This window comes from Onychostoma macrolepis, chromosome 03 (genome assembly GCF_012432095.1).
Source record: "Onychostoma macrolepis isolate SWU-2019 chromosome 03, ASM1243209v1, whole genome shotgun sequence".
Taxonomy (NCBI): domain Eukaryota; kingdom Metazoa; phylum Chordata; class Actinopteri; order Cypriniformes; family Cyprinidae; genus Onychostoma; species Onychostoma macrolepis.
The window spans coordinates 11,642,307-11,660,678 of record NC_081157.1 but is presented as its reverse complement, the minus strand read 5'-3'; the positions used below and the strand labels follow the sequence as shown (position 1 = coordinate 11,660,678).

The window sequence follows — 18,372 nt, the reverse complement described above, 5'->3', positions numbered from 1 at the left end:
ACAATTAATTCATTAACTTTACATCGCTTGTAAAAACTATAAGACTCGACGGTTTGCACTGATGTAAACACTGTAAATGTTTAAAAACACATACCTTTCAGCCGAATCTCAACAGATGTAGGAGCGCGACGCTGCCTTATGACGTCACAGCGCCGTACCAAAATAAAATTCCTGTTCACGCGCCAACATATCAGTTAGTTATTCAAGAGTTATTCAAAGTTGAATTATTGGTTAAATAAATGTTGTCTAGAACCATTTCTTACCATTTAATATTATTGTAACAATTTAAAAGCATTTATTTTTTGCTCAAAAATAACAAATTAACCATGGTTTTACTACAAATAAAACAAAAACATGATTACTGTAGTTAAACCATGATAACCACAAATTAACCATGGTTCTGCTACACTAACCATAGTTTAACCATGGTATTCAAAGTAAAACTGTGGTTATACAACGGGTAATCAATACGGCAAAAACAACAAAAACTTTTTTACTCCACTTTTAATATAATAAAACCATGGTGAATTTTTGTATGGGAAGACGATTTAATATTTTCGTTGGATTAATTTTCTAGTGCCATAGCCAAAATCTTGTAGGTCAATGAAAATGAACTTTTATTAAGGCCAGAGATTACTCAAAAACAAGCAAATATTCAACAGTCAATAGACATTATTAATAGTAAAAAAATAGACAAATTATAAATAACAATATATATATATATATATATATATATATATATATATATATATAAATAAATGTCCATAGACAGAACTGTGAATGTGCATATGTGCTACTTACACATGAAGGTTTGATGAGTTATTTGCAGATGTGCAGTACTGAGGTGTATTGTGTGTTGTTCAGAGCTTTCTGACCCTCCATAGACAGCAGTGCAACTGAAATGTTCCCAGGCCCAGAAACGAAGTAAGGACATCAGGTTCAGAGGAAAGCACATGCATGCGTCATGGTACTCTCCATAATGGCGGATGATGTGATTTGGAACAGAAGAAGTGTTGAATAAAGTCATTCTTTTTGTTTTCTTTGTGCTCTTAAAGTAGTCTCGTAGCTTTGTAAAATTACGGTTGAACCACTGATGTCACATGGACTGTTTTACTGACGTCCTTACTTCGTTTCTGGGCCTGGGAACATTTCTGTTGCGTTGCTGTCTATGGAGGATCACAGATTTCATCAAAAATATCTTAATTTGTGTTCTGAAGATGAACAAAAGGTCTTAGGGGGTTTGGGTAGACATGAGGGTGAGTAATTAATGACAGATTTTTCATTTTTGGGTCAACTATCCTTTTAAATGTTACACATGATGTGGACTCTGACATTACTCTGTAAAATTCCTGAGTCCAAAATGTCTTGAGTCCAAGTCTCAAGTCCAAGATCGAGTACCCAAACTCTAACAGTGCCACACAGCACTTTCTCAATATAGAATCCTGCTGAATATAAACCAGTCTCCTGGTCTTCACTTCTGAGCTTCCTACACATCACAACATTATTACATGATTTGTGTCTGCGAAACTCCTTGCACACTGATGACATAAAACAATTCTCTCAAATGAATCCTCAATGTGTTGATCAAGTTTGTCTTTAAAGGGGGCATAACTCACAGTTTCAGTCAATCTCATGTTAAACTTGAGTACTTCTAGAGTAGTATTGCATCCTTCATCTCTCCAAAAAGTCTTTTAGTTTTATCATAATAAAAGAAAGATACAGCTTTTCGATTCTCTCCGGAAACAGCAGAGCTCCTTGGAGGCGTGCTGTGTGGGTGGAGCTAAAGAGTGCACTATCAAACGATGTGCAAATTCAGAATCTTTCTAACTGTATCTTTCCCTTACAACCAAATACACACTACTTTAGAGACATTCTTCCCGAGCGAGTCCCGTGCAGTGCAGCCTAATGAAGGGCGTTGATGGGCCCGCTCTTGCTTTCGCGCTGGTCGATGCGTGCACGGGCGCGTTCTTCTGGGAGAAATGCCCAATATAAGGAGTTCCACCTTTCAATATGTCACGAAGAACCATGATCGAAAAAAATAAATAAATAAATAAAACTTTCTGAAACTTGTAAGAAACCCGGAAATACTCTGTTATACGTCAAAATCATTTTTTGAAACTTTGGCCATATTTAGCATGAGAATCCAACTCTTTAACAGTGTAAATAACTCAACATGCATGAAACAGCATTGGACCCCCCTTTAATAAATGCTGTGTAATTTTATCATGTGCCTGTTAAGGTTTCCTTTTTGAGTAAAACTTTTTCCACACTGTTGGCAGGTGAAGGCACTCCCTCCAGTGTGAACTCTCATGTGGGCTTTAAGGCTTTCATGTAGATCGAAACTCTCTCCACACTGAGGGCATGCATAAAGTTTTTCTCTAGTGTGAATTCTCATGTGTTTGTTAAGGTTTCCTTTTCGGTTGAAACTTTTTCCACACTGATGGCAGATAAAACGACTCTCTCCAGTGTGAACTCTCATGTGCACTTTAAGGTATCCATTCTGATAAAAACTCTTTCCACACTCAGGGCATGTGTAAGGCTTGTCTCCAGTGTGAATTCTCATGTGCCTGTTGAGGTTTACTTTTTGAGTAAAACTCTTTCCACACAGTTGGCAGGTGAAAGGGCTCTCCCCAGTGTGAACTCTCATGTGGTCATTAAGGTTTCCTTTTCTATTGAATATTTTCCCACACTGTTGGCATGTGAAAGACTTTCCTCCAGTGTGAATTCTCATGTGCCTGTAAAGGTTTCCTTCATGAGTGAAACTGACTCCACACTGTTTGCAGGTGTAAGGCTTCTCTCCAGTGTGAACTCTCATGTGCACTTTAAGGTTTCCAAGTTGATCAAAACTCTTTCCACACTCAGGGCAGATGTGAGGCTTGTCTCCAGTGTGAACTTTCATGTGCCTGTTAAGGTTTACTTTTTGAGTGAAACTCTTTTCACACAGCTGGCAGGTGAAAGGGCTCTCCCCAGTGTGAACTCTCGTGTGGTCATTAAGGTCTCCTTTTCTATTGAAACTTTTCCCACACTGTTGGCAGGTGAAAGGCTTCCCTCCAGTGTGAATTCTCATGTGCACTTTAAGGTTTCCATGTTGATCGAAACTCTTTCCACATTTAGGGCATGTGTAAGGCTTGTCTCCAGTGTGAATTCTCATGTGCCTGTTAAGGTTTACTTTTTGAGTAAAACTTTTTCCACACTGTTGGCAGGTGAAAAGCTTCTCTCCAGTGTGAATTCTCATGTTGACTGTAAGGTTTCCATGTTCATTGAAACTCTTTTCACAGTGAAAAGGGGTGAAATAACTTTTAGTTCCTGTTTTATGAGCTGTTTTCTGTGAGAAAGTCTCTTTAATCTGTGGCCAACTGAAAGATTCTTCTCCGATTTTAAAATCATGATGAGTCTCATATTGTTCTTTCTCTTCCGTTTCATTCGGTACTATGCACTCCTCTTTCAGCTGCATAAGGTCTAGGGTGAAAAAAGGCAAATGTAAGTAAGCCCAGGTAAATAGCACAAAGAAAGAAACATCAAAACATTTACCAACATGCAAGTTAGATAGTATATCCACTAATCTGGAAGCAGGTGATGGGTATAATTTTAGAAATTCTTCTCAATATTGTTAACTCTTTTCTTTGTTTAGGACACCTCCCAAAAATGTTCAAGCTGGCAATTATTAAACCCTTTATCAAAAACAAGCAAAGCTTGGCCCAGGACAATTGGTTAATTATAGACTGATCTCAGAGAAATTAACATTTAAGGATTTAAGCCCCATCATAATACATACAATGTGCTTATTAAAATGACAAATTAACTACTTTTGGCATCTGATTGTGGCTACATCTCTACTCTAGAGCTTTTAGATCAGTGGTGTAGAAGTGGCAGAGCCAGGATGTTTTCATAGGGGTGGGAAGAAAGGGGCCAGCAACCAGTCTGGGGTGGCACAGAAATCATCATTGGCTACGTTTACATGGACATCAGTAATCTAATTATTTACCTTATTCTGAATAAGACAATATTATGATTAAGGTGTTTACATGAGTTGCTTTTAGAATAATCCTTTCATTTTCCTGTTTTACATGTTATAGTACATAGATCGAATAATGGCATGCGTCATTACGTCCCTGCGTGACGCCATCCGACATCCTCTCCAGAATTTAGTCCGTCTTCGTGATGATGTCATATACAGTTTTGGGTGTTTCATTTTTAAATTTTATGAAAGCTTCAAGTGCAGTTAATTATTTAGTGAGTGCATACAGACGACGGTGTTGAAGCTCTTTTATTTGCCGTCAAACGGTTGAACACTGCCGTGTGTGTATCCTCTCGCAAAATGGTGCGAAAAGTCCCACACGACGGTAATAGTGTGATTAAGGTGTTTACATGTCTGTACTGCACTTCAATAATGCGACTAAAACAGGAATACTCCACATGTCTTAATTCGATTTGTGTTTACTTCAATTATGACTTTAGCCGGATTAAGGTAATCAAAAATCTGTTTACATGGTAGACTCTTAATCAGAGTATTGTCTTAATCGTATTAAAATCGGAGTATTGATGTCCATGTAAACGTACTGATTATTTCAATATAAAAATGTGTTTGACTCTAAAGTACTGGAACTGAATACAATTAATTTGAACTTAATCTAATTCACAACTATCTCAGCTACACTTAAGTAATACTGAGTGAATATGACCATTTTTGTATTACCTCACCTCTAGGTATTTTAATAAAAGTTCTCACTATAGTTGTATTGCTCAGTCAGCTTGGTTCTGCTTCTCAACACCCCCAAAAGCTTGTTCTCCATCATAATATACTCATGGATGAGACATGCAGATAACTAAATAGTTCAAAGTTTAGTCAACCTTCACTGAATTTTATATAATCAATGAACTGAGAAAGTAAACAAAATAACTGTCATGATTGCAACAGTTCTATCATACATAAATTGAACTGTACAAAGAAAAAGGGGAAAAAAGTTATTTTGAATCCACGTGCAAGAATGTGAAAAAGGTTGGAAGTAAACAGCATGTAAATGCCAAAATGTAAAATGAGTTATTTTATGCATTTAAATATGGTTTCATTATCGTATTTTACAAATTAATGACAAATTATCATATATTTTCTAGTACAAGTGCACTGTGCTCATATTTACTTGTGCATTAAATTGCAAATAAAAAAAATAATATCAGCTTGCGCTTCATATTGTGATCTCGAATTGCAGAATGTTTTAGTACATGCATTTGAGAGACTTTCTTAAATGTGATGCATACGCATGCACAGTTTTTCAAATTAATCGTCTTTTGGTACTTTCATGACTTAACAGATGACAGAACTACAACATTATATGCTCAGTTTCTTGTGCGCTTTATTTATAAAGTGTGAGCATAGTAAATAGGCTGACAGTTTGTTTGTAGGACAAGTTTGTTTTTCTTAGTTTTACTGACATATAGCCTAACAATATCTTATCAGACTGCAGTTCACTGTTGTTCTACTGAAGCTCATTTGACTTGTGCCTGGTGCTGAGGTGAAGTTGAAGTGCGCGTCTGAAAAGTATCTTGTTTGTTGTGATCGTAAAGAGATAAACATGGAAAGCAACAGAAATTTAGTAACTAAAGCATGTTTAATTATTGTTTAATAGATAATTGTTTCATAGCGGGCATTGCGCTTTGACAGGGCTGTGGGACACGAGCAGGACATATGTAATTCAATTCTACAACTTGTTAATTCGTTCCTACAACTTATTAATTTGTGGCCACTGTCCACGTTTCAATTATTTGTTCCCTAGATAACCCTAGAAAAATTATGTTCAGTTTGCAGAGTAATAGTATCTGTGACTTATATAAATACCTGTCCAGACCACGACAGCTTGGGAATGGTTCTGAAGGCCAACTCTCTTGCCTATTCTTTGTCTTCTTCTGTTCTTCTGCTTGGTGACTTTAATATTCATGTTGATGCTGTTTGCGCTACATCTAATCAGTTATTGTCAGTTTTTGACTGTTTAAATTTGACTCAACATGTTCATTTTCCTTCTCATAAGTGTGGCCTCAAGATATTCTTGATCTGATTTGTACATCAGGGGTTGATATCTTCCATCTTTTCTACTGACACTGGTATCTCGGATCATAAACTTCTTGACTGCATCTTAAGCCTGCCTGTGTATATGAACATCCTAAGACTGTCATATCCAACCGCAATCATAAAACTGTTTATGTTACATCATTTTGTACTTCCATTGTTTTCTCTGATCTTTCTGAGGTCTTTGCTCTCTCTTCTCTCTCACTGATATTATCTAAATATCATTCTACCATTTCCAAGATCTTGCAAGAGCACGCTCCTATGAAGACCAGAAGTTTTTCAGTATCTTAAAAAAATATTAATGGCTGAAGTCTGATAACACTATATTCAGCACAAACTGGGCTGCAAAAGTTTTTGCGTGGTTAGTGAAAAACTAAATTTTTTAAAATCACTGAAATAAGGCCATGAAACACAATATTTGTTTAAAAGACTTTTGAGAACTGGATGAGGTAGACTAGAGATTTTGCTAGAAAATTTGACTAGAAATTATCCTGTTCACTCCTTCACAGAAAACAATATATTGATTTAACATTTGTAAAACATGATTTCTAATAGAATGCGAGGGAGTGACAATGGCCATAAATATTTAATGATTCACACCTGAGAAACAAAGGGCCTCTCATAATGGGCCATCAATATGAATGTGACTGAGGAAAGAAAGGTAAGAAAGAGTGTGAGGAGAGTAAAATAATGGGGAGTTTTGATTATTGCATTTTATTTACAATACAGTATAATAAAAATATACACAGTGAAGGTCAAGGACACATGATTGAACATACTGTTCTGAACACTGAGATAGTAACACACTTTTGTGCCAAACGTTCATTCATAGTGTTAACACTCACACTACTTTTATATCTTGCGGTTTTATATGTTATAAGACATTAAACTAACATCCTGGCGTTGCGAGACATTTAGACAATGAAATGACACATTTCAAAATGTTTCACTTGATTTCATTCGTGTAGTCAGGAATTATAGTTTGGGAAAAGTCTAACTAGTAAAATGTGTACAAGTTATGTCACAATAACAACAGATGCAAGTAATCTTAGGCTACTCAGAGTGATGGATCTAGCTGCGCAACGCATCGTGTTGTGTTCTTCTTTTAAGGTAAAATTCTGGGTTATTCCTCTCAGTGAGTCTTCTTCCAGTAACAAAAAGTAGCCAGGATGAACTTGTTTACGCGCAGGCGATGTGGGCGGTAACATGCGCGTGCGTCTCACGTGGATGTTTAGAATCTGAAAAGCGCGATCGGCGCGTGGGCATGACCACATTAGATATGAGTTGAGACAGAAAAACTGGACATCGCATTGGTTTCATACGGATTACTTTAACAGAGAACATTTGTTTTGGACATGACTTAATTTAAAAGTAGACATTTCAAGCTTTCTATACATATACATATTTCTCATGTCTTTGAGGCATGTATTCGCGGAGATTCATGTTTTATTTACGTGTCTGTGAAGAGAGGTGACAGACGGCAGAGAACGCCCCCCGTTTATTTTCATTATTTTACAAAAGCATATTTTTTTTTATGACGACTATACACAAATAAAAGTAGACCCTTTGCAGTTTCAAACGATACCTTATTCTTATATATTATTTAGTTATTTTCGCGGTCATAAAGAAAATACGAGACGGACCGCACTGGTGCGGCCTTCGACCCAAGGGGGTTAGCACAATAAATAAGCTCACCAAACCTCCATCTCATGATGCTTTAGCTTCAGATCAATTTTGCCGATCTTTCATGGAGTATTTACTGGAAAAGACAGATACCGTCCACAAGTGTTTCTCTAATGAGGCTACGAAGTTCAGCTTTGTGCCCACTCTCTCTGGTCAATCCCTGTCAAACTTTTCTTTGACCAATCCATCTTCTGTTTCTGAGTTAATTTTGCAAGCTAACTCGTCAACCTGTTGTCTTGATCCTGTTCCTACTCCTCTTCTAAAACTATGCCACTCTGTTATCTCTGCACCTATTTCTCATTTCATCAATGCATCTCTTACCTCTTCATCATTCCCTACGTCACTTAAAACTTCTGCAGTGACCCCAGTTCTCAAAAACCCAACCTTGATCCCTCAGTTTTATCTAATTATCAATTTCAAATTTACTGTTCATTGCTAAACTATTGGAAAGTATTATTGCCTCCTAGCTTCAGCTTTCTAATTGAAAATAATCTCTTTGACCTCTTTCAATCTGGCTTTCGTCCACTGCATAGCACAGAAACTGCCCTTGTAAAAGTACTAAATGATCTTCTACTCCACTCTCTTTGATACTGTTTCTCATAATTTACTCATTTCCCGCCTCTCTGATGTGGGTATTTCTGGTGTTGCTCTTTCCTGGTTTTCTTATCTCTCTGACAGACAGTTCTACATCTCAGTGCAGGATTTTTGATCCCCTAATGTCCATTTGAAGCAAGGTGTCCCCCAGGGATCGGTTCTTAGCCCACTATTATTCATTATTTACATACTACCTGTTATGGATGTTGATTGGTTAAGGATGTTGTATGTGCCGTACGTGTTGAACAAGTGCAGTATGTAAGAGGAGTCAGTAAAGTGAAGTGCAAGAAAGAACCTCTTGATTTTTTCATGACATGGTGTCAGAAGCTGTTGAATTGAGTGCAGCGTGAACCCTGCCTACAGAATAGCAAAGTTTAATCCCCCGGAGCAATTTTCTTTAGAAAGTCCCTTGGAATGGCCTGAATGGAAACCGCAATAAAACTAAACAAAGATTACGGCCCTGTACAGGTCAGTTCTCTAGTCTACACAATGGGAAATGAAGCAGAGAAAATTTTAGCTTCCTTCAGCTTAGATAACAAGAAGGATAAAGATAAATTTGATGTTGTACTGGTGAAATTTGAGGAGTACTTCATCCCAAAAAGAAATCTAATGCATAAGCGTGCATGCTTCTATCAGAGAAACCAGCTACCGGGGGAGAAAGCGGAGACGTATATTCACGTATATTTCCTAGGAGTTACATCTGATGCCTACACCGATGCTATGAAACATTTAGTACATCGAACTTATGTATTTGAAAATGCAGCACTTATCAGTTTGTTTAATAATCATCCATAATAATCCTTCATTGTCCAATTTCAATCTGCATAGGGCTAAAATGCCATTAAAATTAATATAAATGTGACAATATTTCAGATAGATAAAAATGGTTGACCTGTTTATCTGGGATTTTTAATATGCTCAACGACAAATTCACCATTGCTGAATATTTTCTCCTAAAACTGCATCTTTCCTATAATCACAAACGTATAACTAAAGCCCTACGAGGGACTTTTCTTGATCCTGCTCCTACTGAATTTCTGACCGCTCACTTCCACAAAGTGTGTGTTCCACTCCTGCTCCCGCAAATATTCTAATATTGTATATCATTTTTGTGCATCAGAGAGCTATAAATATGCAGGGTATTAAAATAATTTTTGAATTAGAATTGACTTTCAATTTTGTGATAATGCATAAAAGGAGCACATTTAACAAGACAAGATGTTTGTCAATGAGCTCAGGATCTGTTGAGCGGCAAATTCTCCACCATGGTGATCATGGTGGTCAGTCATCTTTCCTTTCTCTTGACCCATGGTCAGTGAAATCTGACTCCTGCAGCTCGTGTTAGATTCAGGGTTGCCAAGTGCTTTGTGCTATGTTTATGATCAATTTGCAAAACAGTGATTATAAATTTTGCATTTTAGGTATGGAAATAACATATTTTGAGTTTTGATATTTAGGATATGGTCATTGTGCTACTTTTTGTCACACAGACCTGGCAACCCTGGCTGTATGGAGCAGAGCAGACACTTTCTGTTTAGTATTGTAGCATACTTTTTCCCAACTTAACTAAATTATTTTTATTTCAATAAAAAGAAAAATGACAGTGGGGTCGTGCCACGATGGGCAAGTAATATACACAGTGTACGACCAAATACTGTGCAAAACCAACTACCACGGTAAGCCTACTGTTTGACTCCATCATTCTTGTTATGCTCAAAATCGTGGGACTGCGGGGGATTGCACAACCCGTGCTACATTATTTTGACCGCCATGAGATTTGTGGGATCCCAATCCCAATGCAGCCCTCTACATGTAACCAATTCCATCAACTTGTGGAATGAGGCTTTTGCATTCATTAGAAATTTGGGTAAATTTGAAAAGTAAATAGCAGTGGTGGACAGTGACGAAGTACTTTTACTTCTGTACTTTACTGGAGAATTCTTATTTCGATTAACTTTTATTTTATTTTTATCTTTTACTTCACTACATTCCAAAGCATAAGACTGCACTTTTTACTCGACTACATTTCATAAAACATATTGCTACTCCTTATTTTGAAATGAAGAAATCATCACTTGCTCTGAGACAAACTAATTCTTTTCAATGGACCTTTGCGAATTGGACTGATCCGATTGCAGCTGCTCTCGAGTCAACAACTCACTGATTCAAATGACCTGTTCATAGCGTGTCTCCAGTGAACTGTATTCACAAGACTGGCAAGAACCGGGGATTCCCCGAGTGTAGAAAAAGTAAGTTACTAATGTAGAATTTTAGGATTAATTATTGTATCTATGTCATATTTAGGTCACAACTGTCAGTTGTTTGTGAACTAGTCTGATGTAAAGGGTGATCTGTTTAAACCCACTGAAATTCTTGAATGTGGACACGTCCACATCAATGTGTGTAGATTTTAAATCAAAAAATGAAACATTACAGTAACACAAATTAAAATAACGCACGCACACTGCTGTAGCAGTTTTATTAAAATGTTATTCATCTAGCATTACGTGACATCTGTTTTTACATTTTGTCAACACACATTAGTATCTGGATCCACTAATCTTTTTATTGACTAGTGCTGGCTGCTTGACAATTCATAATAATTCATGGGTAGAGTGAATTACAGTGTAATTCCTTTTTCTATGAATCAAAAGTTAAATGTGTAGAATAGTGCTTATTTGCAGTGACAATAACAACTTATAACCAAGAATTAAAAATTAAAAAAAATTTATTTATACCAAGACTGCGTTTCCCACAGGTGGGGTAAAATTCCAAAAGCCATTTACTTCACTTTTGGAGCAAGATCACAGTAAAGTTTCACAGTTTTAGCTTAAAGGGTGCCTATTATCCCTCTTTTTACAAGATGTAATATTATTTTTGGGTGTCCCCAGCAGAGTATGTGAGCGGAAGTGGAGCGGTGTGATTTTGAATGGAGGGAGGAGTGGATTTTTTTTTTTTAAAAGAGCGCTCCACCACGAGTACAATTCATGCCAATGACCCGTAATATAACTGCATATTTAGCAAGAATTCACATGTTTAACGTATTTAGCTAGCTTGATCGAGATGGATCACTCAAATCAGAAAGAATGTGAAGGCTATGATGATGACGGCAATGGACATGAGCGGTAAGGAATGTGTTCGTTCCTTCTAGTCTAGATACTGAATATTTTCAGCTGAAAGCATGATTTAAACAAGTACTACAACACTTATTCACATGCAATCGCTCTCTCAATAATGCATTCAAACAAATGTAATCTTACAGTGCTACTTCATCTGTATCTGATTTCGATTGAGCAGAAATCTGTAAGAAATGCGTCGATCCGTAGGTAAAATAACTGACAAAAACGTACTGTTTTTTTTCCATCACAAACTAAATTTGCACTGCAAAAAGCAGCAATTATAACCTTTTAATGCTGACAATCATGTTATTAGCTTGTCATGTGGTATAAAAAAAGTTTGCACACAGTCTTCCAATAAGCCACTTTGAAACTCTCCTGTTATGGAGCAAGAATTGGTGAACCCGGAGCAGAGTGATTATTAAATGCTCGGAGTGCGGAGGGGAAATTGTTCCCGCTCCACTCCGCTCACATACCCTGGTCCCCAGAGTCCCACCTGAACCTATGATTTTCTCTAATCTGGATTTCTGCACCCGATCCACTCATTACAGTTGTTTTGAAGTATGATGATGTTGAGCAACATGCAGAGGGGGTGCTTTTAAGGCTGTTTGTGTAATCTATGAACTACACACATCACAAACCCGTCTTTTAGGCAACTACCAGATATGCGTTTTGTCATAAAATAGTTTTAATTTGACTAAATTTGTATTTTAATGTGATCACAACTAAATAAAAAAACATTGTATGTTACTAATTACAATACTATAATTTCCACAGTTATTATTAAAAAAGTGAAGCAATATACAAAAAGTGTGCAAAGAACAAATCACATGAAAGAACATAATCACTGAATTCATAACGAATGAAGCCATCTACTCTGTGAAATTACTCCTCTCATATTTAGTGATCTCTTAACTACTTATATTTTGTAACATGAGCAGATCTAAATTTAATGCCAAAATTGACACACTTCATTTTCACTTTAATCACGACAGCTGCGATAGATTAATTGTGCGGGGTATCTTTGTCCAGTTTTCTGTCATCTTTGCCTCAAGCCCCGGTTAACTTCTGACCTGTGGACAGGGGAGACTAAGCTTTGCCCAAGAGCGATAACGACAACTATAACTATTATTATAGCTATATTTGTGTCCACAATAACCATTGTTAACTGTCTGTTTATTCTAAGCTCACGAGCTGCAGTTTCAAACTAATGAAAGTGGATGTAGATGAGCTGCTGCTTTATGTTTCACAAAGGCACTGAAGGAAACAATGAAAACCAACCTGTTTGTTCCTCAGTATCTTCATGTTTGACTCTGAATGCTTCTTCAATCTTCACATCTTCACTCTCCTCTTTAATAAACGCCATCTTTATAATAGTGTCACCTCAGTTTTTTTCTGTTTAAACGCTGTCATGACTAAAATGAGAATTATTAACTGAAATTAAATGAAATGCGATCTAAATCTTTCCGTTTCTCTCATAAATAAGTTACTTGACACTGACTGACTTTTACTATAAACTTACTCACGATATTTGAAGCAAAATGAGATGCATTTTACTCACACAAAATAACATTCATTGTTCTATACAGCATTACAATGTTAAATTCAGAAATATTAAAGCTTACACGCCAAAACTATAAAGAGCGGCTTGCATTCATTCAAAATAAACACACAAACCTTTCCTCAGCAGCGGCGCAGACTTGTGGCGTCACACCGCAACAGCAAAATAAAAGTCCCGCGTGATGCCTAGAAATTTACCTCCATATACATTTACAAACACATATAAATAAACAGTCAGAGGTACTTAAATATACACTTTATCCAGTGAAGTGCTAAAAATAACTATCAATGAAAGAGTAATACATGAGAGTGCTTTCTAACAGACAAAACAGTCATGCCATTGTTAAGAAACCAGAAACCATTTCAATAAATTATTTCACACTTATGATTTAATATTATCAAATATTATTTAATAATTCAGTAAACTGTTGATTATCCTATGCAGAAAAAAAGGAGAACAAATGTTAATTTTATGATATTTTGATGCATCAAAATATTAAGTATAATAATAAGTTTTTATTTCTGTACATTATAATGCTTCCTGATCTTTTTTTTTTTCTGAGCAAAATAAATAAATAATGAGTTTCATACATGTTTAGGATTATTTCCAGAAGACACCCAATAAAATGTAATTCAATGTAACAATAGTTTATATCTTAACCATAAGACTAACCTCAACCCTAAGGGTGAATTGGTTTATTGATTTCAGATTGTTGAGATGCTTGAAGCAGATTTTGATATAACTGGGGTGTCAGAAAACTATGATACTCTCATTCCTCTGTAAAGTGGGCTGGAAGACTACATTGTACCAGTTCATTTCTACTCAGACAGCATTAACAACAGCTCCCTCTGAAACTGAAAGTCAGGCATATTCAGACATGTGCTTACCATCTGTGAATCCTTGTAACATATTTATTCATGAGTACCATTCAAATGTTTAACGATGCTTTAACAACTGTTTATTGTAGTTTAGTTTTTATTCATGTTAAATTTCTGTTTAGTTTCTGTTTTAATTTGTTTGCCATTTTCCTTTTATCGTATTTATGCCATAGCACTCAATCTCTCATTTTGTAATGAATAACAACAGTTTAATGATTTATTTATGAGTATTCCTGTTTCTACATTTGAAATTCTCAATTGTATTGCACAATTACTAAGTCAGATGTTTTCATACCTGCCCACCACACACTCATTTACAGAGAAACCCTTAATGCTGTAGAAATCTTAAAATAACAATGAATAAGTCTATAATCAATAACAAACATGAAACAAGACACGTGATAGACTGCATGACCTCAGTCGCACAAGTTTGGTTGCTATATAGGAAGTACTTCTGGGAAGCTCTAAGGCTGGCCACACACTAGACAATTTTTATCAACAATTTTAATCTTAGTTACTTGCCCCAAATTTGACGATCTCCTTCCTGAGTTGGAATTATCAATAAGTGTTCTTTGTGTCAATGTTGTAAGCTGTTCTGTGAAAGAGGCTTGCTTCAGACGGGTTGGCGCTAGGGATCTGATTTATGACGTTGTCCTGTTTTCTTGGGCCTCTTGAATTTTGGCTCCTCATGTTTCGAATGTTCTGATCGAATCTTAATTTGTCTGACTCGTTCTGATCCTACAATGTCTATGTGGTGGCTATTTCAAGAGCATCCTCATTTGGCCAAAAGTGCTGGGGATACAGCTGTCATGAATCCGGGTCCACGATGCTCCCTCTCACCACCAGAGGTCACTGTCTCCCGGATTCAATTCCCCAAACTCCACTCACCTCATTATTGTTTGATTTGCCCCAGCTGTGTTCCTGATTGCTGTCCCTTCTTAAGCTCCCTGTGTTTTCTGTTCTGCTCTCGTTCGTCTCACTTTTGTGCCAGGTAATGCCTGTGACTTATGTCTACCCTGTGCCTCGTGTATGTTTTGTTTTCAGTGCTTGTTTATTCTGGCTTTTTCCCCTTCGGGGTGGTTTCAGTTGTGTTTGGGTTTATTTTTATAATTTGCAAATAAAGAAGATTCCTTTTGCCAGCACTTGAGTCTTCGTTCCTCCCCACCCGTGACAGTACGAACGAGACACTTGAAGACTCAGCGGCAATGGGAATCTTCTTGTACCCAGCTCCTGGTCGACAGAGGAATCAGGCCCCAGCCAGTGGGCCGCATCCTTGCCCACAAGACAATCGCCCTTTTGGGTGTTACGCCGAAGACCTCTTCGAGGTAGGCCAGGAGCTGGGGATTAGAGGGAGCACCCTCATCCACCTGTTTTTAGCGGGCCTGGATGAGCCTGTCGACCGGAAGGAGCTGGGGGAGCTAGATACGTGGTCCTATTGGGAGATGGTCGACCACGTCATCTACTTGAAGGAGGTGGAGCTGCGGGAGGGTGCCCCCCTCCCAGTCTGGGCTGTTGCCCCAGAACCTCCTCGGATCGTGCCAGCCACTTCCAAAATCTCGGGGTTTTTCTTTGGGCGCCCCAGGCTGAGACGCAGCGTTGAGGATCCTCTGCTGATGTCGGTGAGGAGAGCGGCGGTTCCCGCTCACAAAGTTCCCGAGGCGGCGGCACCCGCTCACAAAGCTACCGAAGCGGGGATAGCCGCTGAGCTTTTCCCTAAGGGGGCAGGGCTCATCTCCGGCCTTCTCGAGGCGGCGGTGGCAGCTCACGTTCCTCTCGAGGCGGCGGTGCCCGCTCACAAGGTTCCCAAGCGGCGGTGCCCGCTCACAAGGCTCCCGAAGCGGCGGTGCCCGCTCACGATCCTCTCGAGGCGGCGGTGCCCGCTCACAAAGCTCCTGAGGCGGTGCCCGCTCACAAAGCTCCTGAGGCGGTGCCCGCCACAAAGCTCCCGGCGGCAGTGCCCGCTCACGATCCTCTCGAGGCGGCAGTGCCCGCTCACGATCCTCTCGAGGCGGTGCCCGCTCACAAAGCTCCCGGCGGTGCCCGCTCACAAAGCTCCTGAGGCGGTGCCCGCACATAAAGCTCCTGAGGCGGTGCCCGCCACAAAGCTCCCGAGGTGGCGGTGCCGCTCACAAAGCTCCCGGCGGCGGTGCCCGCCACGATCCTCTCGAGGCGGTGCCCGCCACAAAGCTCCCGGCGGTGCCCGCCACGATCCTCTCGAGGCGGCGGTGCCCGCCACAAAGCTCCTGAGGCGGCGGTGCCCGCTCACAAAGCTCCTGAGGCGGCGGTGCCCGCCACGATCCTCTCGAGGCGGTGCCCGCCACAAAGCTCCCGAAGCAGCGGTGCCCGCTCACGATCGTCCCGAAGCGGCGGTGCCCGCTCACGATCGTCCCGAAGCGGCGGTGCCCTCTCACGATCGTCCCGAAGCGGCGGTGGCCGCTCACGATCCTCACAGGATCCCCGAAGCGGCGGTGTCCGCACACAAGGTTCCCGAGGCGGCGGTGTCCGCGAACGATCCTCCCGAGGCGGCGGTGTCCGCACACAAGGTTCCCGAGGCGGCGGTGTCCGCTTGCGGTCCTCCCGAGGCGGCGGTGTCCGCACACAAGGTCCCCGAGGCGGCGGTGCCCGCTCACGATCCTCTCAAGGCCGCGGTGCCCGCTCACAAAGCTCCCGAAGCAGCGGTGCCCGCTCACGATCGTCCCGAAGCGGCGGTGCCCGCTCACGATCCTCTCGAGGCGGCAGTGCCCGCTCACGATCGTCCCAGCGGCGGTGGCCGCTCACGATCCTCACAGGATCCCAAGCGGCGGTGTCCGCACAGGGTTCAGGCGGCGGTGTCCGCGAACGATCCTCCCGAGGCGGCGGTGTCCGCACACAAGGTTCCCAGGCGGCGGTGTCCGCTATGCGGTCCTCCCGAGGCGGCGGTGTCCGCTATGCGGTCCTCCCGAGGCGGCGGTGTCCGCACAAGGTCCCAGGCGGCGGTGTCCGCACACAAGGTCCCCGAGGCGGCGGTGTCCGCACACAAGGTCCCCGAGGCGGCGGTGCCCGCTCACAAAGCTCCCGAAGCAGCGGTGCCCGCTCACGATCGTCCCGGCGGCGGTGCCCGCCACGATCCTCACAGGATCCCAGCGGCGGTGTCCGCGAACGATCCTCCCGAGGCGGCGGTGTCCGCTCACGTTCCTCTCGGCGGCGGTGTCCGCACAGGGTTCAGGCGGCGGTGTCCGCTCACAAGGCTCCCAATTCTCCAGAAGCGGCGGTGTTCGCTCACGTTCCTCGAGGCGGCGGTGTCCGCACAAGGTTCCCGAGGCGGTGTCCGCACACAAGGTCCTCGAGGCGGCGGTGCCCGCTCACGATCGTCCCAGCGGCGGTGTCCGCACACAAGGTTCAGGCGGCGGTGTCCGCACACAAGGTCCCCGAGGCGGCGGTGTCCGCACACAAGGTCCCCGAGGCGGCGGTGTCCGCACAAGGTCCCCGAGGCGGCGGTGTCCGCTCACGTTCCTCGAGGCGGCGGTGTCCGCACACAAGGTTCCAGGCGGCGGTGTCCCACACAGGGTTCCCGAGGCGGCGGTGTCCCACACAGGGTTCCCGAGGCGGTGTCCGCACAGGGTTCAGGCGGCGGTGTCCGCACACAAGGTTCAGCGGCGGTGTCCGCACACAACGTTCCTCTCGAGGCGGCGGCGCCCGCTCACAATGCTACCGAGGCGGCGGTGTCCGCTCACGTTCCTCTCGAAGCGGCGGTGTCCGCTCACAAGGCTCCCAATTCTCCAGAAGCGGCGGTGTTCGCTCACGTTCCTCTCGAGGCGGCGGCGCCCGCTCATGATCCTCCTGAGGCGGCGGCGCCCGTTCACAAGGCTCCCGAAGCAGCGGAGCCAGCCATTGCCCGTTTCAGGGTGGCAGCTCCGCACACACTGCTGTGGTGGCCGCTGGTTCTGCCCTGGGTCCCCATCCCGCCGGCGCTGCCTCAGTCCCCAGGTCCCCCACCAGCACATGGACCTGGCCCCCCATCCCTCCCCCCCCCTTCCCCTGCTCTGTTCTCGCCTGGCCATCCCCCTGGTTGGGTGCTTGGAAATGTCTGGAAGCCATTCCTTAGAGGGGGGGTCCTGTCATGAATCCGGGTCCACGATGCTCCCTCTCACCACCAGAGGTCACTGTCTCCCGGATTCAATTCCCCAAACTCCACTCACCTCATTATTGTTTGATTTGCCCCAGCTGTGTTCCTGATTGCTGTCCCTTCTTAAGCTCCCTGTGTTTTCTGTTCTGCTCTCGTTCGTCTCACTTTTGTGCCAGGTAATGCCTGTGACTTATGTCTACCCTGTGCCTCGTGTATGTTTTGTTTTCAGTGCTTGTTTATTCTGGCTTTTTCCCCTTCGGGGTGGTTTCAGTCGTGTTTGTGTTTATTTTTATAATTTGCAAATAAAGAAGATTCCTTTTGCCAGCACTTGAGTCTTCGTTCCTCCCCACCCGTGACAACAGCAAAGGAAG

The 18,372-nt window shown here is 41.9% G+C and overlaps 1 protein-coding gene across 1 annotated transcript; it reads right to left on the bottom strand.

Moving 5' to 3' along the window:
• Positions 1 to 239: 239 nt before the first annotated feature.
• On the bottom strand, positions 240 to 13,071 carry LOC131536691 (gastrula zinc finger protein XlCGF57.1-like). The gene is made up of 2 exons (XM_058769732.1): positions 12,739 to 13,071; positions 240 to 3,459 (listed from the first exon to the last, which is right to left on the bottom strand). The coding sequence occupies exons 1-2, from the start codon at positions 12,821 to 12,823 to the stop codon at positions 2,201 to 2,203; spliced, it is 1,344 nt and encodes a 447-aa protein (XP_058625715.1). The 5' UTR covers positions 12,824 to 13,071; the 3' UTR covers positions 240 to 2,200.
• Positions 13,072 to 18,372: the final 5,301 nt, after the last annotated feature.

Bases quoted from the DNA above. Each gene is read 5' to 3' on its own strand.
- LOC131536691 (XM_058769732.1), bottom strand. From the start codon at position 12,823: ATGGCGTTTATTAAAGAGGAGAGTGAAGATGTGAAGATTGAAGAAGCA. The intron at 3,460-12,738 runs GTTGGTTTTCAT...TTTTCACCCTAG, and splicing joins AGATACTGAGGAACAAACAG to ACCTTATGCAGCTGAAAGAG.